The sequence below is a fragment of the Falco cherrug genome, chromosome 10, assembly GCF_023634085.1.
Source record: "Falco cherrug isolate bFalChe1 chromosome 10, bFalChe1.pri, whole genome shotgun sequence".
NCBI classification, from domain to species: domain Eukaryota; kingdom Metazoa; phylum Chordata; class Aves; order Falconiformes; family Falconidae; genus Falco; species Falco cherrug.
The window spans coordinates 18,684,900-18,706,133 of NC_073706.1; the positions used below are offsets into that span (position 1 = coordinate 18,684,900).

Sequence of the window (21,234 nt, forward strand, 5' to 3'; positions counted from 1 at the left end):
AGAAATTTAGGGGAACAAGGGAAAGGATCTTCTCTGGATGACTGTTTTTTTTTCCCCTATGGCAGCTGTTTGACAGGACACTGGGTCAAAGCACTGAGGTAGTTTCAACGGGGAGCGATTCAGGCGATGCAGTGGAAGATGCGCAGCCAGCAGCATGAACCACAGAACCTCTGGGTGTATCCCGCATCCCAGGCTGCTGTGCCACCCCTGCATCCTACCCTGGGCACCTCCCCACATCTTGGCTTTTGCCACACTCAATATTTCACAAACACTCTCATTTTGCTTCTTTATAGTGCTTTTCTAGCTCTCCCAGAGCCAACAATTCAATGCCAGCAACTCTGTGGCACTGGGGATAAGCTACTGCACCGATAGGTGGCAAATCCCTTCCTGAGGATGGGCTGGCACCTCCTGTAAGATCAGAAGGGAGGCCACCAGGGCCCCACAGCCCCAGCAGAAGCTGGCCCAGCAGCCTCCTGTTGCAGCCCTGCTATTGCAAAGGTAATTATCACACTTCCAACCAGAACTTCATAGCTCGGCACCAGTGACACCCTCTCCACCACCTGGAGGTCTGCACCGCCTTTGGCTCTGCTCAGCCATCCTGCCAGAGAGCTGCTTGCTCCAGGAGGGAGGTTACTGCCACCCCCAAAATGCTCAGGTCTCCCCAGGGAATAAATAAATCAGCAATTCCCCACAACATCCACCCTAACACCCCGGCTGGGGCCGTGCAGCACAACTCAATTCTGCTCAGCACCATGATGTCATCTTAGGAATAACGTTGTGGCAGGGTCAGCAAATGTTTCATGCTTCCTTTCTGCCTCTTGGAGAAGGGTGAACAACTCCCTTTCCACCACAGAGCCCTGCTCTTTGTACTGAGCCTGCCAGCACTTGGGAAACTGCCTTCGGCAAGAGGACAGATGCTCCCCATTTGGGGTGCTGCACCCCAGGCAGCCAGGAGCCGGTAGCCAGACAGAAAGGAAACCAGCCTTCTGCAACAAAGCTGCTGCGGCCTCTTCCTAACAGTCAGTGGGTCCTGTATCTCTCAAATTTAGTATCCACAAGCAAAGAAGATCAGGGTATCTCTGATACAGTAAAACAGCCCCAACCAGTGCAGTAAGCAGCAGCAAATTTAACAACTCTCTTCAGTTTCTGGGTATCCTAAACCCATCCCATTTGACCAATGCAGGACTGCACCAGGCTCTCACAGCATCACCCCCCTGTTCATGATGCGGCCACCAAGGAGGCAATTCTGCATGTGCAGAAACAAGTCCTGAATCTGCCAGACCACAGATCTGCAGGCATCAGCCTGAAAACTGTTGCTTTGCAGCTGAAATGTAAGAAGCCACTGCAGGCAGGCAAAGGGCCCATTCAGCCCGAGGCAGTGACCTTCTGTGGAGGCTCCTGGCATGCTCTGGGGTAAAGCCCATCGTTTTCCTGGTGCGACAAAACCAGAGCACTCTCCCTCCCTGCAGAAAACTGGGAAGGATCTAGGGAAGGATGGCCAAAGCTCCTCCAGCACAGAAATGCTTGCTCAGAGAGCTCCATCCCTCCCCTCTGCCCCATCCCCCTGCCCTCGCACATGATCAAGGATGGGGAGAGTGTGGCAGGGCGCTCAGTAGCCCCCGGTCCTGGCAGCCTCCCAGCGGAGGGAATGGATGCAGAGGGATGAATATCTGCATTTAAGGGGATTCTGGATTTTCTTCCCCCATCCTACCACAATATCACAGGGTTAGAGACTGGTGTTGGACACTGTGGCTGAAAACAGAAAGATGGAAAATGCTGAAGGTCAAACCTGTGAAGGTCAGACTTTTGGAGGTCAGTCCCGAGATGGAGCAGGGAGCTCAATCCAGCATAAGTCCATCCTCCCTCTCCCGACAGCATCCTGCCCAAGCCCCACCCAGAAAAACAGGGCTGCGACAGGGAGGGCTTCCTCCCATTGCCCCAATGCCAAAGTTTCAGTGGGCTTACCTCAATTCAACAATAAAAGTCCTTTTTCTCTGCTCCCCGCCCCCCCCCCAGAAGTGACCCTAAACAGGAGCAGGGACCAAATCAACAGGTCTCTGCAAACACACAGGCATGGCCAAACATAGCTGTGCAGAGGCAGGGACATCAGACTGAAAAGCCCAAGACATCCCCCATCCATTTCATGCCTGGAAGCACACACACCTGGATACAGGAGCCCTGGTCTAGTGTCCTCCTCCCTCCTACCCGTTTGGTGCCACCTCCCCACAGCTTAACAGGTGCTATTGCCTCTGTCCTCCCTCCATTTCAGGCTTTTTTGGGCAGATTTCCCTTTGTGAGCTCCTTTCCAACACCAGCCAGGGGGCCATAGCAAAGGATACCCCTTTTGATCGCCAAGCACCTCTGCCCAACAGAGCAACCCCCAGCTCCTTCCTTGGGAAAGGGGAAGGCTAACGGCCAGGGCTGCTGGCTGTGCCCAGCCACGCTTTGCCTCCAGACTGACAGCAACAAAGCGGAGACGTTAAACCCATCCAGGCAGAGCGAGAGGCAAACAAATACCACCGCCCATGGAGATGGGAGAGGAAAAGCAGCTGGAAGCCTGATGGAAACCTTTCGGGGACGTGTACAGGCTTTGCTGCCGAGGCTGGGAGGTTTCAGCCGGGGATGCTGCCTTGCCTCCCCTCCTCCCTCCCAGCAGCCCTGTTTCCGGCACATGGCCGACTCCGCTTTTCCACGCTCAGAGCCCTCCTGCAGCACCAAACCCCCGTCTACCTCCCAGGCCAGCTGCCATCCCCCTGGCTGAACCCCTTGGCAGCCAGCGGTGGCCAGCCCGGTCCCCTGGCTGAACCCCTTGGCAGCCAGCGGTGGCCAGCCCAGCTCGGACCGACCGGGCAAGCACGGCACATCCCATCCCGCCGAGGCAGCAGAGCAGACAGCAGGTACGCGGAGGCAGCGGCGGAAACGCCTTCCCTGGCTGCCTGACCTTCAGGGAGCAGGAGCGGGGAGCTGGGGTGGGAAGGGAGCTGCTTGGGGCCAGCCATCCCTGCTCCGCTCGTTATTTCAGGTGGGAAAGCAGCACTGTCGGGTGTTTACGGGGAGGCTGTGTGGGAATGCTCTCCCAAGCCAGCCGGCTTGGCATCCCCGGCCTCCCCCCGAGCAGCTGCAAGGAGGCAGGCACTCACCTTGGCCAGGTGGATCTGCGCCTCTGTTTTGCTATGTCACCCCAAGCAGGGACGCTGAGCTGGCCGTGACAGCTAGGGACCCCTGGCAGCTCTGTCCCCTCACCCACCGGGTGCCAGCGTGCGCGGCGGAGGCAGCAGCCCTTACCTCCTGTCCTCCGGCCGCCTGCACCGGTCACACCTTGGGAGCTGGCTCTTGCGCAGAGAGGAGGGAGGGAGGCAGAGCAAGGAGGGTGGGGGGAAACTTGGGAGTTTCCCACAATGCACCTCTGCAGACTGCATGAAGATGGAGAGCAGGGAAGGAGGGGGGAGGCAGCGCTCCAATCCGGAGGGAAGGGCTGGGACTTTGGGGGGGGTGGGGGGGTGGAGGTGGGAAAGGGGGAGCAGGATGCTGAGGGGGGCTGGCGGGCGGTTAAGGCAGGCCAGCTGCATCTCACAGCCCCTGCTATTTGGCTTGCTGGCTCAGCAGTTCAGGACTGTGCCTGCAACACTGACCCCCCTCCCGCTTTGCTCACCCCTCCAAAGCCCACCTGGGTTTGCAGCAATTGCAGTGAATATAGCCACAAAGGAGTGGGGGAACACACCGGGGAAAATGGGGGGAGAGCCCAATAAATTGGGATGCTTGTGTGTAGACAAGAGGAAAAAAGGTGTACGGGGCTCCCCTCGCCAGGATAAGGGGTTTCCAAGTGTGACAGTCTCCCAGCAGTGAGTTAAGGAGTGGCAGTGTGCCTTGCCAAGGAAAAGCTCTGCATGATGGATGGAGGAAGCTAGAACACTGTGCCTTGGGGTAGTTTTGTGCCAGTTCTGCTTCCCTTCTCCCCAAACCCTCCCTTGCCCCAGCAGGCTGGGGTCCAGCTCCCCTTACAGATCTGGTGCCAGGTCTGTGAAGGACGGCAGGCAGCCCAAGGCCAGGTTGGAGCTGGGCACACAGCCCGGTCCCGCTGCGGAGCCCTGTCAGACACCCAGCCAGGCTGTGCCAGACACAGCCTCCTCCTCCGCCGCACCGGCACTTCGCAATGTGTTGGTCAAAAGCCAGCACCCCCCCTGCCACCACTTCCCCTCTGCCAGCCGGCCATGGGTCCCAAATTCACATCACTGGGGTCAAACCCTGCTCATACCCCAGACTGCAACCAGATCCTGAGACTGGCTAGAACTCTTTTAGCCCTTATTTCCTAAGTAAATCAGGTTATGTGATGCGTGCCCATCTTCCTCCATACAGTTATTTGGACCCACTGACCAGCTTCATGCTACTTGGTAGAAAGTATGGACATCTTAAGGACATTATACCCAGAATCCCAGGAAGAAACAACTTTTCAGCTCAGCCACTTGCAGAACAACCCACTTTAATTCTGCAGCTGCTGTGTTTTCCTCTCTCCCATAAACAGCAGCCAAGCAACAGCTCAGCCACAAACATACTCAGTGCGGAAGGGCAGAAACTCCAAGGAAAATCGGTATTTTCTTTACTGACCCTCTCTGGTTCTGCCAGACTGCCCACAAGAGCCAAGGCAGTGTGCATCTCTGCTTACAAATACTCAGGCTGATTAAATCCCACCATAAAGAAAAACTGTTTTTGAAGGAAAGTGCAGAAAACACAGGGGCTGGATGTGAGAAACCCAGACCTCCCAGAAAAGGCTGTGCTTGGAGGGGCTGGTTTCAGATGCAGCTACCAGCATTCCCTCAGAGCAGGGATGAGCAAGGTTATCTGGATGTAGTCCTTGGCTTCAGGATCCTGCTTGGCTGAGGCAGGCTGGCACAGACAGCATCAGCTGTGGCCGATGCTGCTGTCCCCTCTGCTGCCTGTCTGGTTCCACACCCAGCAGTGCCAGCCCCCCTGCCGCCCCTCCCAGCTGTTTTAGGGACTTGTGCCAGGCACAGCCAAGACCATCCAGCAGCTGCAAACAGCTGCTTCGCCTCTCTAATGCCTCCCAAATCTCTTGATCTACTGGCAGCAGCAGGGACAGGCTGAGTTTCTGCAAAGCTCATTAAAACCTGTGATTTAATGCAGGAGAGACACCCAAGCCTCTGCTCCCAGGAGCTGAGCACCGGACTCAAAAACCTTTTTGCTACTTCTACATCAGGCAGAAATAGCCGCGGCCTCTGTGCCTCCCGCAGCATGGGAGGGGGGAGGGAGCCTCCAGCAAGCAGAAATTGCCAGCTCCAGTCCCCAGAGCCTGGATGAGCTGAGGCCAGGGCGTCGTGGCCGTGATTTCCTTATGTTCACACATGCTGTCTCTGCCTTAGGAGATAAACAGACCCATATGATACCTTCATATGCCCTAGACTTTTTGAATTTATGATATTATATGCCTCTGAATTCAAATGGAAAAAAATATTTTTACCAATGTAGAAAAAAGGAAGCAGAGGAAAGGAGCTGTAAAACAAGTAACCTCACTCCCTTGTTGTAGAGGGGGGGAGAAGCCAGGAAAGCAGCAGCAGAGCTAGGCAGCACTCAGAAATCCCCTGGCACCACGCACGGGAAGGGTCTCCTGCAGCAAGTGGGTCACATCCCCCCTAACGCAGCATGGGAGAGTGCCGGCACAGGCACAGCAAACAGCAATTCAGATTAAGACATGGCAAGGTGAAAACAGCTTTTTCAAGGTCAGATGGAGAGGGAAATCTTTAGAAACCATGCCGCAGGTTTTTCCTTCTTGCTCTCAGCTCACAGCGTAGCCCAGGATGAGTTAGCGGAGGGGAGAACAGCCCTGGCTCCTGGGGAGCCCCCCTGCAAGCCCTGCTCTGGTGGGGGCTTGGTGGCAGCAGCATCCCTGGGAAGAAACATGGTGTGCCCTGCACCGTCAGGGAGAAAAGGTTGTTTCCAGACTTTGCGTCCTGCAAGCAAGAGGGACAGGATGACACAGGCTGTGAGCAGGGACCCTGAGCTAGATGGACACAGCTCAGCCCGTGGTGCCACTGAAACAGGCTCACTTTGGAGCCTGTGAAACCCTGAAGGGACATTATCTGGGTTGAACCAAGTCCCTGCTAGCTCTGCCCTGCCCCAGCAAAGCTGCTTCCATTCCCCGACAGCAGGAGCCACACAGCGCAGACCCCACAAGCCCTGCCACAGCGGTGGCACTGTGGGCAAAAGCTTGGCTGCCAAGGTGTTGTCAGTAAAGTCTGTTTCGCCCCCTCCTAAAACTCTCAGTGTGCCTTAAAACATCCGTTCCCAGCATCCCTCAAAGGCAGCTTTGCTAACCACATGCCCCCCTGAAGCATTTTCCATCGTGCCTGGTGGGAAGGCCAGCCCCACAGAGCTGCAGGTACTCTGCAGCCTCAGCTGCAAACCCCCACCTGCCTCAACCCCAGTTCCCCAGCCCCTGTCTCCTCCACAGGGTGGGTTTACATCCCCCCACCAGCCAAAACACAGGTTCCCTGTTCATAAACTGGAGCGTGAAGAGCAAGTCACAGGACACACACACACACACACATTTCACCCCTGGGCATCCCCAGGGGATCCTTTCTCCTTTCCAAAAGCCCCAGCCACAACCCATCCATGGCTAGAGAGGAAGGAACAGGCTACACAGATGCAAAAACCTGTGGACATCTGGGCAGCAGCCACTTCTCCTTACCTCTGCACTTCCAGGGAAGCAGGGTGAAGGACATTTCTCACAGAGCAGGGGGGCTTGCTTGTTGTTGCAGCAACTGAAGCACTGCCAGGCTTAGCATCCTACACAGAAAGTTCTTGCAGTGAAAATACAAGCCCACTTGCCCCTGAGGGGCTATTAATAGCCTCAGAGCCCTGATCCACCTCACCTGGAGCCTCCCCACCCACTGCCAGGAGTGGTGGGCTTCATTTCCCTGGGCGCTGGCCCTCTGCCCAAGCAGCGCTGCCAGGAGATGTCCTACATGGGCTCCAGCTCAATGCTCATCTCTTCCTTCAATTACATGGGTTTATAATTTCTCAAGAAACATTTTATTGAAAGTAGTCCTTAATGATTTCACTCTGAGCAGTCTCAGCTTCTTTAAGATACAAGTATTTGTATGGGGGACCAGAAGGTCCCACTGATGCAGCTGGGCGATGGGACTTCCCACAGAGCAGGGTTTTCTGCCACCCTCCAGCAAAGCCTGTGTCTGTCCTCTCACCCTCTGTAATGGCCTTTCTCTGGTTTCTGTGTTGCTGACACAGAAATCCCACCATAAACGTCTGATAAGGGTCCACGCTCCAGCTGTGTTCTAAAGTAACAGGCTCTTTGCTGCTGCACCAAAAGCCCACTGGTACCTTCATATCTCCCGGGCAGAACCTCAGGGCGGCCCCCAGGGTCCCGCTGCAGTTGGCACACAGGCACCCATCCGTATGGGCAGCCCCGGGCCCAAGCCGCCTCCGTAGGGATGACTTTGGCCAGCTGGGAGGCGGCAGAGGTGTAGGAACATCACGGTGTCCTGCTGCTGCTCCTCTCAGCTGCAGTATCACTCCTTGCAGCAAATCCCATCTTTCCTTCCCATCCCATTTTGTCATATCTTCTCCTAAATCCTTTAATGCTCTCCAGAGCCCTTAATATCTTTGATCCATTTTTTTTTTCTGAGGTACTAGCCCAACCCAAGCATCTCCTATTCCTCTGTCCTGCTGAAAGCCACAGGTCCTTCTTGGCCCATGTCAAATTTTCCCCCTTTCTCCTGCATCCAGGCCACCATTCCCACTGCTCTGTTTGGCCTCTACCAGCAGAGCCCAGGGAGGCTTTTCCCGTGCTTGGACACCGAGTTCCAGCCACTCAGAGCCACCTGTGCCTCACCAGCAAAGGGCTGATGGGGTAGGGTATCGCATCCCACTGGCACCTTCGCAGTTCTGCACTGGTTCAGAAAAATCTTCTCCATCTTCTCCCAGTTTCTAGAGCCACCTTGGTGCTGCTGGTTTCTTACCCAGCTGCTGGGCAGCCTGACTTAATGCTGCAAGAAGGGCACATGCTGGCCCCTTAGCACACGTCAGACTAAAGGCTGGCATAGCACAAGTTCTGGGCATCGAGCTATTTCATTTCCATTGGATCCAAAGCTTGAAGACATTTCTAGAAGTGCCGCTCTCCAACCCACAATGGTGCTTTATTCCTACGGCCTCATGGGCCCCAGGATAGCTGTCACATGGGGACAGCAACTGTTGTTCCCAGCTCCTTTTTCCTCTCCCTTTCATACACATCACCCCGATAATCCTCTTCCTCTGACAGCTCCCAGTTTAATTCTCTGTTTCCTGCAGCTATTTTTAATTTCTCTATCCTACTGTGCTTTTGCAAGCATCTAAATTTAGCTTCACATCGCCTGTGATGGGGTCCCCTTAGAGGTCCCCCTTGCTCCATGGTGAAAGCTGCAGCAGGAGGCAGTTCCTGCAAGGAACTGCAGCTTCCCTCTGGTTTTCTGAATTTACAGGAAACTAATTCCAGGCGGATCTGGTCCCGGATAACTGCAGGATGGTACTGGTCTCCTAAAGACAGGGGACATGGAAATGGGGAGAAGAGTGATACCAGAAATAAGGAGTCCCGAAGAGGGAGGAGGAGAAGCTCAGTGACTTTCCGTACGAAGCCCACCAAAAGGCTTGGGACTCCCAGCAAAGCACAGTGACTCTGGCAGCATTAGAAATTCAGGGGCTCGGTGGCTTTCCAGGCAAACCCCGACCTGCTGTGGGGAGGAGGGTGAGCTGCCAGCACCGGGGAGGCGAGAGGCAGCAGAGGGGCTGCAGCACCCACAGTGCACTTCCCTAAAGCCACCTTTTCCCCCCCCAGAACAGCAGTTTTCCTTGTGGGCTTATTGCTGGGGGTTCTTCGGGTGTGAAGCTGCCCATCCCAGGGGATTTTGCGGAGGACGGCTGGCGAGGTGCCGGGTGGCGGGAAGGAGGAAGGGTGTGCCGGATGCTGGGCTGCCAGCAAAAAGTGAAACCCTGCCCGTGCGCAGGACGGGGATCTCAGGCAGCACCCTGCCATCCTGCCACTCAGGCCGTGGGGACCAGGCTGTCCCTGGCACTGGGGAGACCCTGCCCCAAGGGGCTGCAGGTCCTGCTCCGCTTACTAACCCCCAGGATGCTTTTTTGGGTGGTTTTGGCATCCCCAATGTGCCAAATGCTGCAGCACCCACAGCCCCTGTGACCTTGCTGTGCTGGGGTGACTGTCCCCAGCCCTTCCAGCGCAGGAAGAAATGGAATGCATGGGATGAGCTCGGTGCCCAGCTCTGAAACCTCCACCGTGGTGCAGCCGTGATTTCTAACCGCTGGTATTTTCAGGTGACATCCCATAATGGCAGAGGAAGAGCATGCAGCAGCCCTCCTTTTCTGAGCACGGCAAAGTCTCGCACCTAAAGACGTTCAGGAGTTTCAGACAAAGTTGTCGGAGGTTCAGGTGGAAGAAGGATGGAATATCTCCGAGGGTTCGCTGGCCGTGCCTGGCAGCTGCATGAGGGAAAGCCACAGTGAAGACGCCACGATGGACACAGCGATCAGGGTGTTTGAGGAGGTGAACCAGAGCAGCCTGGCTGAGAAACTCCTGGATGAAAAGGTGAAAGGTAGGGAGCCAGCGTACCTTCTGCTTTCCTTTCTCTCTTTTTCCCTTCAGTTATCCTGAAGACAGGGAGAAGTTGGTAAAAGCAGGTTTTGGCTTCCCCGGGGAAGCGTGGAAACATGAAGCTGTCCCACCGCGATCCTGTTAGTCTGGGGGCTGCAGTGACCTCTCTTGCCATCCTCACGGACTGCTGGACTCCCCCCTGCCTGGAGAAGAGCCTTCAGCTCTTGGCACTGCCTGGCAGGTGGCTGGGCAGATCCTTTCTTCCTGGGATGGAGATTAAGGACATCTCTGCAGAGCTCATGTTTGGTAAAGCTTTGGAGCCAAAGGTGTCCCTGGGAGCCCAGGGATGGTGCCTTCAGCCCCAGCGGCACAAGCAGAGGGGGATGGAGGCTGCAGGTGGCCCCAGGCAATTGCATTTGCTCCCAGGGGAGTAAGGATTGCAGGGGGGTTAAAACAGGGGTTGATGGATCAGGGTGACCGCAGGGGACCCAGGGGAGAAGAAGGGCACTCCCAGAACCAACCAGAGGCCCTCAGTTCTCACAGGCACCATCCTTACGGCCTCTGCCAGACTTAGGAAAGCTCCATGCATGGAAACAAGTGTCCCACTGGCGTGTCAGGAGCACAGTTGTGCTGGGTAGGAGCCCCTTGGGAACCCCCGAGGAGACTGACTCTAGGTCACTGAAACGATGTGTGCTGGGAACTGACTCTGCTTCTCACCGGCACAGAGTACAATCAGAAATACAAAGAGCACGTGGTCCGGGAGTTCCTCCGCTACAAAGAAGTGAACTCATGTCTTGGGGAGCACCTGTCCCTCAGCAGCCGCTACACCGCCCTGACCATCGCCAGGAAGCCTCGGAGCAAGCGTGGAGGTGAGCATGAAGCTGTGGGCACCAGCCCTAAGTGTGCCAACACCAGCAACAGAGTGGCCACCGTCACCATCACCACGCAGACGCTGTTTGAACCCGACGAAGACGGGCAAACACCACAGGTCGTGGTGCTGGTGGGGGCCCCAGGGATGGGGAAGACGATGACGGTCAGGAAGGTGATGGTGGAGTGGGTGGAAGGGACCACCTACACGCAGTTTGACTACATCTTCTGCGTAGACTGTAAAGACATTACCTCAACCCAGGAAGCAAGCATGTCAGACCTGGTTTCAAAGTGCTGCCCTCAGGGGCACATGCCAGCTGGGAAGATCCTGGATGAGCAGGAGAAGATCCTCTTCATTTTTGATGGCTTCGAGGCCCTGGGATTTTCCTTGGCTCAGTGCGAAGGTGAGCTGAGCTCTGACCCCAGGGAAGTGAAGCCGCTGGAAACCACCCTGATGAGCCTGTTCAAGAAGACTCTTCTCCCCAGGTCTTCCTTGCTTATCACCACGAGGCCAACAGCTCTTCAAAGCCTGGGGCAGTGCCTGGAGGGCGAGTATTACGCAGAAATACTGGGATTTTCGGCAGCCATGAGGGAGGAATATTTCCACAGGTATTTTGAGAATGATGATAAAGCTGAGATGGCCTTCAGGTTTGCCAGGGGCAACAGGATCCTCTACGGTTTGTGCGCCATCCCCCTCATGAGCTGGACCATCTGCACCATCCTGAAACAAGAGCTTTGCAAGAAGAAAAACCTGGTTGAGTGCTCTACAGCCACCACGTGGATGAGCCTGGTTTACCTCTCCCGGTTAACGACGTGTGGAGGCAGCGACAACCTGCAGGACTTCCAGCGGTTCCTGCACAACCTTTGCTCCTTGGCTGCTGATGGCATCTGGAAGCACAAGGTCCTCTTTGAGGAGAAGGAAATCCAGGACCGTGGCTTGGACCAGATGAATCTTCTCCCCCTCTTCCTCAACGAGAAGATCTCAAAGAAAGGCACAGACCACGGGAACGTCTACAGCTTCACCCACCTGCACCTCCAGGAGTTTTTTGCAGCCATGTTTTACGTTCTGGAGGACGATGAGGAGACGGTTGGTGACTCCAGGGCTCTTGCAAAGGATGTAAATATGTTATTAGAAAGCTACAGCAAGTCCAGGCAGGATTTGAACTTGACGGTGCGGTTCCTGTTTGGTCTGGTAAGCCAAAAATCAATGGAGTACGCAGACAAAACCATTGGGTGCAGAATTTTGCCACGAGCCAGGGAAGACATGCTGAGGTGGCTTCAGGGGAGGCATGGAGGCACCTCCTGCCCCAGCCAAGCACCGAAGGTTTCTGAGTTGGACACTTTCCACTTTTTGTTCGAGTTGAATGACAAAAGCCTTGCACAAAGTGCATTGGATTGTTTCAGTGACATAGACCTGCAGGACGTCAAGCTGACGGCGTATGACCAGACAGCTCTTTCCTTCTGCATCAGGCAGTGGGCTGGGCTGGGCTGTGTCACCCTGCGGGGATGCTCCTTCGGTCAGCAGGACCCCGGGGATGAGCTGCCTGTGTCGGTGCCACGGTGAGTCCTTCCCCTCTGCTCCAGCAGCCCCACATCGCAAAGGTTTCTCCTCCTTCACCCCAAAAGATGCTTTTAGAGGCATTTCAGCACCTTCCACCCAAACACCAGCTTATGCTTCTCCTGGAGCTTTCATTCCTCAGCTGAGGATTTGGCTTATTCTTGGGGGAAATCATGGGAGCATAAGGATTGGGCAGGCTCCTCCGGCTGCTGCGCATGGTGGGGTTGATGGAGACGGAGCCTCTCGGCTCAACCCCCCAGCCAGAGCAGACCCATCCGTGCCCAGGCATCAGGCTGGCGTCATGCCCCCCTTCTCACCTCCAAAGGGGGGATCCCCACTGCTGGAATGTTAAGTGCACCCCGGGCTTTGCTTGGGAGCAGGTGACTCCAGCAGGAATGCTCACCAGCCTCTGCATCTCCAAAGCCATTAAGGTCCCTCTCGAGGGGGCCATGGTGGTGAGGTCTACTTGGGAAGCAGGGGGTGTGGAAGCTGGGAGCTCCCGGTGCGAATGAGGGCCACCTGTGCCACCCCACTCTGTCCCCCTGCAGCTCCGGTGCCTCAGGAGCCAGAGGACACCCTCGTGCCCAGGGTGGGCAGCAGGAGCTGCCCGCCTCCATCTACCCGCTCTGCCGAGCGCTGCGGCACCCGGGCACCCACCTGCGGGAGCTCCGGTAAGAGGCAGGCACCGAGCCCAGCCCATGGGCGGCACTGGGCGAGGGCACTGAGCACAGCCTGGGCACCCTGGCTGGCTTGGCGGGGCACGGGGGGCACAGCTGGCACCCCACAGCTGCCACGCGGCATCACCGCCGGCCTCATGGACCATGGGGGGGTGGTCCTGCCGTGCTGATTGGCTGGGAGGTGAGAGGGTGTGGTCCCTTCCTGCTGATTGGCTGGGGAGGTGGGAGGGTGTGGTCCCTCTTTGCTGATTGGCTGGGGAGGTGGGAGTGTGTGGTCCCTTCCTGCTGATTGGTTGGGGAGGTAGGAGGGTGTGGTCCCTTCCTGCTCATTGGCTGTGCTAAGGGTGAGTGTGGTCCCTCCATGCTGATTGGCCAGGTGGCAGGGTGCTGGGGCAGCCAGGGCAGGGGTGATGGGCCCCTGGGTCCCTGCGCTCTCCCTGCAGGCTGCAGTGGTGCGGGCTGTCGGAGAGTTGCTGTGCGGAGCTGGCGGCGCTGCTGGCCCAACACCCCAGCCTGGTCCGACTGGAGCTGGGTGACGGCACGCTGGGCGATGGCGGTGTGCACCTGCTCTGCGAGGGGCTGCGGCAGCCCAGCTGCCGCCTGCGCGTCCTGCGGTGAGTGGCCCCGCCACCCATGGGCATCCCCCTGCACACCATGAGCATCTCCCAGTTGGCCATACTCATGGGGTGGAGTGCTGGGGAGGTACCCTGAAAGAGCCTCTCTGGGGTGGTGCCATCCCTCTGTCCTGCTCTCCCAGGGTTCAAAAGCAGCGGCACCAGGGGACAACCACCGTGATGGGGTGGCAGGGGGGGGCCCTCAGGCTGGTTCTGAGGGTCTTTTCCACGGGTCCCCGGCAGGCTGTGGTACACCCGCCTCACCAGTGCCTGCTGCGAGGACCTTGCCGCTGCGCTGAGCACCAGCCCATGCCTGGTGGAGCTGGATTTGTCCTTCAGCGAGGGGCTGCGTGATGCCGGTGTGAAGCTGCTGTGTGAGGGGCTCCAGCCCCGCACCTGCCAGCTACAGACGCTGCGGTAAGGGGCTGGGGTCCGGCTGGCGCTCCCTCCCTCCCACCCGGAGCAGCTTGCCCACCCACTGGTCAAACCCTGCATCCCTGTTTGCCCTGGTCCTGCAGGCTGGGGAGCTGCCAGCTGACGGGTGCCTGCTGCCAAGCCCTGGCTGCTTGGCTGATGGAGAGCCCCCACCTCACCTGCCTGGACCTGAGCGACAATGAGCTGGGAGCCGACGGCATCCTGCAGCTCTGCCAGCAGCTCCGGCATCCCACCTGCCCGCTGCGGGCCCTGGGGTAAGGTTCCTGGTGCGTCCCCCTTCCATCCCTGGCACCTCCATGCCAGTACCCCATGGTCGGATGCTGTGGGTCAGGGAGGGAGACACCAGCACCCCGACACCCAGGAGAGCGGAGGGTGATTTAACCACTCTGCTCTTTTTCTTCCTCTATCTAAATTAGCCTGAGCACGTCCGGGTTACACGAGGAAGTGCTGCACGAGGTGGCTGCGCTGCGGGCGCTGAAGCCCAACCTGAAGATCCAGGACCTCCTCAAGCAGGATGTGCTGCAGACGGGGGCCATGGCCCGGCTGCCCTTCCACCGCGGGGTGCTGCCGGGCACCGGGGGTGTGGGGGGCAGGAAGGTGCTCCCCCCCTTCAGGAGGGGTCCCTCCAACACCCGGAGCTGTTGCTAGCCCAGCTGACGGTGCTGCCGAAGCTGGGGGGAAGCCTCCCTGGGTCTGAGCCTGGTGGGGGCACAGGGCAGGAGACCCTGCCTGCCACTGCTGGGGGTCACGCAAAGCCATGGGTCCTTCTTGCTCCCATTTTCCCACACGTGGCAGTGGGAATAGTGGTGCGGGTGTTTGCCAATGCCAAATAAAAGCCCCGGAGCTAGTCCCAGGAATCCCCCTACGCTCTCCCCCATCCTTCCCCCGTCCCCACCATGCCCAGGGGTGTGTCTGTGGGTCCAGCTCTTGTCCCGCATCCCCCAGGGATGGCTGATGGACCTCAGAGTGAGGTGCCAGTCTTGGAAATGAGTCTCCAGCCATTTTGAGTTTCAATAGAAAATTTGGGGGGTTTTAATAGAAAAAAAAAGATAAATTCCCAGTGAAATAATAATAATAAAAAATAATCCCTGCAGCACTGCTCGTGGGAGAGACACAGGAGCTGTTCTGCTGCTGCACTGCAGTTCTGGGCAGGGAGAGGTGACTTCTGTGGCCAGGGCCACCCTTTCTTGGGGACAGAACCCCCCCACCCTGCAGACATTTTCCCAGGGGACCCCGCGGTGCAGCCCGGGTGTCCTCACAGTGATGTCGCCAGGGTGCTGACATCAGCATCGTCATAGTCCGTGTCCCTCGGGGGCTGTGCCAGGGGGTCTGTGGTGGCTTCTGGGGGACTTGGAGGGGGACTGCTTCCACCTTGGGGGACAGCAAAGGCTGGTGCCTTGGGGAGGGGCTGCTTTATGTCCCTCATGCCAGACCCCAAGTGGGGTCTTGCTGCAGCCTCCATGGATTTGCTGCCTGCTCCCTGCCCGCCACCACAGCCAACCCCCTCCGCAGCAGTGGCTCTCCAGGGGACAGGGCAGCTGTGGCCCCTCTTACCTGTGGGTGAGACACAGCCCCAGCTCGGCCGTGCCACCCCCTTGGAGACATCCCCAGTGCTGGGAGCGGGAGACTCTTCTGGCACGGCCGTGGCATCATCATAGCCATCCGGGGCACCATGCTCAAGCAGGGCAGGGGAGTCTGGGACAGGCACCGGGGTGCATGGGAGTGAACTGGAGGCCATGGCAGGGGTCTGGCTGTGCCACCCCCCCTCCAGCCACGCCACTGGGGATGTGCCTGTGGCACTGGGGCCGCACGCTCTCAGGCAGAGCTGCAGGAGGGATTCATCGGCAGGGGAAGGTGATGCTTTGCTAATGAGAGCTGCAGTCAAGCTGGGCTTGCCTAGGCAAGGGCGGCCGTGTCCCTGCAGCTTCCCAAAACCTGGCTGTGTTCCCCCTCCCCAGGGCTCCCCACTGGTTTCTTGCCCCCGTGCCCTTACCTGAGGCTGCCTTGGGGTCACTCTCCTCCACGTCATCCCCAGTGTAATACGGCAACTTTGTCTCTGACCCCTCCGACAGAGACCCTGGAGGGGGGACACGGGGTGTTGGGGGTGGCCAGAGCCGGCACTGCCCGATGCCACAGAGTGGGGCCACGGTGGGACCAGGGACACCCCCCACAACACAATGCCACACCACCAGGACACGGTGCTGCGGTGAGGCTGGGGGGCAGAGCCTCCCCCCCGCTTCAGGGAAGGGTGCCGGGCATGGAAGGTGGCACTGACCGAAGCGACTGGGCATCTCCTGGTACGCCGGCGTCAAGGCATATTCCAGCTCCTCATAGACAGCATCACCCATGGCACCTGCAGCTCTACCAGGGCCTGAAAGAATAAGCAGTGCTCACCTGGGGCCATGGGCAGCGTGGGTGGCACTGGGGCCACCCACTGCCCATGGCAGGGGGAGCCCGGGACCCCCAAACCAGCTCTTCCCTGGCATCCACCAGCCAGGACCCACCTTGGCACCAAGCCCGGGCACGGCATGTCTGCACGGCCAGGGCACCCAGGGTCAGGCACAGCAGTGTCCCCAGCACTATGCACAAGATCGTTGGCACTGGCACAGTCCTTGCCACTGCTGTCGGGGTGATGCTGCTGGGGTCATCTGTGGGGACATGGCCAGGCAGTGTGAGCAGGCGGACCCTGGCCATCCTGGCACGGGGGGCTGCTGGCATGGGCAGAGCTACCTGTGCAATCGGCACCATCTGGGCAGTGGCTCCCCGGAGACAGGGTGGGCGTCCCGCTCCTGCCATCAATGTCCTTATCACAAGCAATGATGGTGTCCCCACCGGGGCTGCAGGCTTGCAGGTGCCAGGGTGCCAAGGGGCACTGCCAGAGCGAGCGGGACCCCTCCTTGCAGCTCACCCAGGCCAGCCAGGCAGGGGCAGAGGCCCGGGCAGAGGCAGCCATCAGCTTCCCCCCGTCGCCACAGCCCAGCTGCCGGCAAGCTGCGGCGGCCGTGGCGGGGCTGGTGCCGTTGGCACACACGCGGCCCCAAGTGCCATTGTACAGCACCTCCAGGTGCCCACTGCAGCGGCTGCTGCTGCCCACCAGCCGGAGGGAGAGCTGCTCTGCAAGGGGGTGCGGGGGGTCACGGAGCAGCCAGGCTGGGACCCCCCCGGGGGAGATGTTCCCCAACCTGGGGAGACACAGCACTGACCTGAGCAGACGGCACCTGCCCCACCACCGCGCTGGCAGCCGTGCCATGCCGAGGCCGGGCAGTCCCAGAGAGACACCTCCATCCCGGTGCAGCCACCGGCACCCAGCCACAGCGGCCCCGTGCTGGCACCGAAGCGAGCCGAGCTGGGTGCCGCCAGTGCCACCCCACAGCCCAGCTGGCGGCAGGCGACGGTGGCATCCAGGAGGTCCCAGGTGTCCTGGCAGACGGTGGCCCAGGTGCCATTGACGTAGACCTCCACCCGCCCGGCACAGCGCCCAGGGCCGCCCACCAGCCTCACCCGCTGGCTGCCTGCGAGGCACGGAGGGGACCGGGCTGGGGCAGCCGCTCGGGGTGCTGGCACCCCCGGCCCTTCCCGGCACACTCACCCGAGCAGACAATGGCCACCTCCTCGGGGCCGCTGGTTGGTGTGGCGGCCGTCCCCGAGACGTTGCACTGGGCCACGTTCTCCTCGGTGCCGGCACACCACAGCCCCTGCAACTCCGCTGTGCCTGAGCCCGCCATGGCGTAGACCTTCTCCGGCACACCGCAGCCCAGCTGCCGGCACACCACGCTGGCACCCCAGTCATCCCACAGCCCCGCCAGCACACGGGCCCAGGCCCCGGGTCTTGTGGCAACCTCCAGCCGCCCCTCGCACCGGCTCTCCCCCTCCACCAGCCGCAGGGGCTCGGCAATGCCTGCAAAATCACCGGCGGGGCCATGGGGCCGCGGCCCTCCCCTTGCCCTAAAATGACCCTGCGTCTTCCACTCCCGATTTTTGGGGTGTCCCAAAAGCCCCTTCAGGCTTTTTCCTAGTGGGTGCCATACAGACCTGAGCAGTTGATGGCAGCGGCGTGGCCAGGGGGGCAGGCGGGCTCCCCCAGCACCGCTGTGGGGCACTCGCCCGGGTGCCGCTCGCTCCCGCTGCAGACCAAGGCGTGCCGCTGCAGTGGCCCATCCCCGCTGCCGAAGGAGCCTCCTGGGGGCACGGTGGCAGCAGGGCCACAGCCAAGGTGGTGGCACAACACGTGGGTATCAGGCAGGTCCCAGCCAGTGGCGCAGAGGGACCCCCATGTCCCCCCCAATTCCACCTCTACCCGCCCGGTGCAGCTCGAGCTGTTGCCAACCAGCCGAAAACCTGTGTAAGCTGTGACAGAAAGGGCATTGAGGGCAGGGGGGACGGTGCAGGGACCCCCTGGCAGCAGCCCCCAGCAGCACCCCCCAGCATCCCCAGCGCTTACGGGAGCAGACGATGTTGGCGTGGCTGGCGCAGCCCTGGCCACGGGGCGGCTGGCGGCTGCAGCGGGACAGGAGGGGCTCGGTGCCAGTGCACTTGAACCCCTGGTCCCACCGCAGCCCCGCTCCTGACTCGAACCAGCCGGTGCCGTGGATGGCCAGTGCCGCGCCGCAGCCCAGCTCCTGGCACAGCACCTGGGCAGCCTTCATGTCCATGTGGTCCTCGCAGACGCTGGCCCAGGCTCGGTGCTGCCAGACCTCCAGCCGCCCGTCACAGGCACCGTCACCACCGATCAGCCGGGCAAACCCTACCAGGACAGCTGTGGGGGTCAGCGGGGAGGGATGCACCAGGCTCGGCACGTCCCCCACCAACACCCAGCTCCTACCTTGGCAGACGACAGCAGTGTCAAAGTTGTGAACGCCAGTGTAGGGTCCCCAGCCGCGGATCTCACAGTCCCAGAGGGTGGCCTCGTCCCCGCGGCAGCTGACAATAGCCAGGTTGATGGGGCCATCCCCCCTGCCGAAGCGGCTGCTGGCGTCATAGGAGTTGATGGCCGAGCCACAACCCAGCTGCCGGCACACCACCTCGGCGTCCTCCATGGTCCAGCTCTCGTCTGCCACCGTGCCCCAGCGTCCCTGCAGCTTCACCTCCACCCTCCCGGCGCAGGGATCCTCACCACCCACCAGCCTCAGCTCCACCGCATCTGTACCAGGGCACCGGCACGGTCTCAGCCTTGCCCAGGGATGCCCTGGCACACGGCGAGTGTCCCAGCATGGCCAGTCTCCCCACCTCACCTCTGCAGGTCACCCCCACGTCCCGCTCGTGGCCGCAGAAGTGCTCTCCCCAGCCAAAGTGGGGACAGTCCTGCAGCGTCTTCTCGTCACCCCGGCAGAAGAAGGGCTGCAGCCAGATTCGGCCGGTGCCTTGCCCAAACGGGGCATAGACGGATGCATGGGCCACCGCGCCGCAGCCCAGCTGCTGGCACACCACGGCGGCCCAACGGGCATCCCAGTCAAAGTTGTAATTGCAGACTGAGCCCCACTCGTCCCTGTGCTTCACCTCCACCCGGCCAGCGCAGCGCCCACCTCCGTCCACCAACCGCAGGTCCTCGGTGCCTGCAGCAAGGAGAGTGCTGAGCCCAGAGCCGGAGGGGGGTCCCTGCCCCATGGCTGCTGCCTCCAGCCCTGCTGCTCACCCCCCCAGAGCTTCACACACAGCAGAAGCCCCAGCACCCTGACAGGCACCATCCTGCCGTCCCGGACCCCCCCAGGGTGGGGTGGGGTATATATAGGCAGCACCGCAGCAGGGAGCCAATGGAGGCGGCAGCACCTTTTGAGCCGTTATCAAGTGGGTTATCTCCCAGCTGCCGGGGCCCGGCCTCCAATAACCTGCTCCGTGCCCAAATATGAGGCTCAGCTCCGCTTCTGGCGTCACACATCTCGCCATGGTGGGTCGGTACCCGGATGTCCTCGGGGGGAGGCCAGGCCTCCCCAAGGCACCTGCCGCCAGCACAGGGCACATGGACCCTTCCCACTTGTGTCCCCCCATGGAGCTCACCCTGCTGCCAGAGCCTGGTGAAGCCCAGTCCTTTTGGCAACAGGATTCACCCCAAAATCTACCAAAGCCTCCACGAGGCTGCCCTCTGCACCAGCACGGAGCAAAGCCCCAAGACCCCAGCACCCATTCTTGGGGTGCTCCCCTCCCTGGGATGCTTGGAGACCCCCAAGGTGGGGGACACCGAGATGAAAGCAGCCCCGAGGCTCCCCCCTGTTTGCAGGTGGCACATCCCTAGCTCCTTGTGGATGCCGGCAGCACATGGCGGCATTGCTTGCAGGTGTGCCTGGCGTCCAGCAACAGCGTGGGCAGGAAGGAGGCGGTTTCCCCCCAGGCAGGGACCCCGACGTTGGCATCGACCACACGTGGCTCCCCAGCCACCTGCAGCGCTGCCGGGAACACCGTGCTTCCGCGGGCCCGCACCTGCCTGCGGTTAATGCTGCTGAGGGGAGCAGGGAGCTGAGCTGGTGCCAGGGGCAACCTGCCTGGCTGAGCCGGGACCAAGCACCAGCAAAATCCAATGTGGGGGGAGGTAGGAGGTGGGAAGGAGCATGAGCTCCCTCGAGGCCTCAGTTGCGTGTGAGGATGAGGATGGGGCCGAGCCACCCACGGCCACGGGATCTGGCAGGCTCTGTCAGCGCTGAGCAATGCTGGTGGCCACGGCAGGGCCGGGGCGCTGGGACGCCGTGCAGGGCGAGGAGGAGGCGATGCAGCAGGTGGTGAGGGGCTGCAGATGTGCCCGCCCAGGCAAAACCGCCACAAGCACAGTGACAGCCCCAAACCCTGCTGGCAGCGGCAGGGCCCAGCCACCTGCGGAAGCACAGGCGGGCGAGGGGCCACACGCAGCAGCAGCCGTTGGCGGTGGTGTGACCACACGGGGGACCACACGGGGGGCACAGCTGCAGGCAGCGTGGGCAGCACCGCCACATGCTGCTGGCCGCCGCGTGCGGCTGGGGGCCTGCCACCTGCAAATGGCCCTGTGTCACCTCGAGGCCGGGTGTGTGTGTGTGTGTGTGTGTCTCTGAGCCCAGTGCTGGTGTCACATGGGACGTCCCCGCTGGTGGTGCAGTGGGGACCTGCTGTAGCTACCTGTCCCTCCTGCCCGCACATGGCAACCAGGGAGCAGCTGGGGATGGGGACCTGCCAGGGATGAGGATCCCACAGGGGATGGGGACCTGCTGGGGATAGGGACTCCACCAAGGACGGGGACTCTGCCAGGGATGGGGGCCCTGCAAGGGATGGGGATCCCACTGAGAATGGGGACCCCGCCGGGGATGGCAGGAGGGGATGACATGGCTTTGGTGACCCCAGGGCGAGCAGTAACCCCCCCGCGGGCCAGGGACACCGGGAGAGGGCGGTGGCCGAGGTTCACGAGAGGTTTTGATCCCTGAATTCCACGCGTGGCTCCCCAAAAGGGCGCCCGGGGCCGGCGAGAAGCGCTGCCCGGCGCTGGCCCCGCCCACGGCCCGCAGTCCCCGC

The 21,234-nt window shown here is 60.4% G+C and overlaps 3 protein-coding genes across 5 annotated transcripts in view; 1 reads left to right on the forward strand and 2 right to left on the reverse strand.

Annotated features, from left to right (window-relative positions):
• The window catches only part of CEND1 (cell cycle exit and neuronal differentiation 1), a 17,602-nt gene extending 14,201 nt beyond the window's left edge, over positions 1 to 3,401 (reverse strand). The window contains exon 1 of one of the 2 annotated variants that reach the window (XM_027804149.2): positions 3,286 to 3,401. The gene's annotated coding sequence lies outside the window, so the exon portion shown is untranslated. The other variant, XM_027804150.2, reaches the window with a different exon arrangement.
• LOC102046428 (NACHT, LRR and PYD domains-containing protein 3-like) lies at positions 2,795 to 14,623 on the forward strand. Of its 2 annotated transcripts, XM_055721835.1 has the most exons (9): positions 2,795 to 2,897; positions 8,490 to 8,677; positions 9,337 to 9,614; positions 10,339 to 12,040; positions 12,587 to 12,709; positions 13,159 to 13,329; positions 13,573 to 13,746; positions 13,848 to 14,018; positions 14,181 to 14,623. In XM_055721835.1, the coding sequence occupies exons 3-9, from the start codon at positions 9,506 to 9,508 to the stop codon at positions 14,410 to 14,412; spliced, it is 2,682 nt and encodes an 893-aa protein (XP_055577810.1). In that variant the 5' UTR covers positions 2,795 to 2,897; positions 8,490 to 8,677; positions 9,337 to 9,505; the 3' UTR covers positions 14,413 to 14,623. The 2 variants fall into 2 exon arrangements, with proteins under 2 accessions (XP_055577810.1, XP_055577809.1); XM_055721834.1 differs by lacking the exons at positions 2,795 to 2,897; positions 8,490 to 8,677 and adding an exon at positions 8,736 to 8,752.
• A 142-nt stretch (positions 14,624 to 14,765) lies between these two features.
• Positions 14,766 to 19,544, reverse strand: LOC114015634 (scavenger receptor cysteine-rich type 1 protein M130-like). Its single transcript, XM_055721830.1, has 13 exons — positions 19,397 to 19,544; positions 18,996 to 19,316; positions 18,587 to 18,904; positions 18,206 to 18,508; positions 17,797 to 18,111; positions 17,354 to 17,662; positions 16,968 to 17,276; positions 16,495 to 16,878; positions 16,269 to 16,412; positions 16,040 to 16,135; positions 15,758 to 15,841; positions 15,319 to 15,459; positions 14,766 to 15,135 (listed from the first exon to the last, which is right to left on the reverse strand). Exons 1-13 carry the CDS (start codon positions 19,446 to 19,448, stop codon positions 15,020 to 15,022), a joined length of 2,892 nt encoding a protein of 963 aa, XP_055577805.1. The 5' UTR covers positions 19,449 to 19,544; the 3' UTR covers positions 14,766 to 15,019.
• Between the last annotated feature and the right edge of the window lie 1,690 nt (positions 19,545 to 21,234).

What these genes read in the sequence shown, in the direction of transcription:
- LOC102046428 (XM_055721835.1), top strand. Translation starts at nt 9,506, where the DNA reads ATGAGGGAAAGCCACAGTGAAGACGCCACGATGGACACAGCGATCAGG. An exon ending in TGCCAGCTACAGACGCTGCG is followed by an intron (nt 13,747 to 13,847) that starts GTAAGGGGCTGG and finishes CTGGTCCTGCAG; the next exon opens with GCTGGGGAGCTGCCAGCTGA. An exon ending in TGCCCGCTGCGGGCCCTGGG is followed by an intron (nt 14,019 to 14,180) that starts GTAAGGTTCCTG and finishes TATCTAAATTAG; the next exon opens with CCTGAGCACGTCCGGGTTAC.
- LOC114015634 (XM_055721830.1), bottom strand. Translation starts at nt 19,448, where the DNA reads ATGGTGCCTGTCAGGGTGCTGGGGCTTCTGCTGTGTGTGAAGCTCTGG. An exon ending in GGTGGCCATTGTCTGCTCGG is followed by an intron (nt 17,277 to 17,353) that starts GTGAGTGTGCCG and finishes CGTGCCTCGCAG; the next exon opens with GCAGCCAGCGGGTGAGGCTG. An exon ending in GGAGATGCCCAGTCGCTTCG is followed by an intron (nt 15,842 to 16,039) that starts GTCAGTGCCACC and finishes TCCCCCCTCCAG; the next exon opens with GGTCTCTGTCGGAGGGGTCA.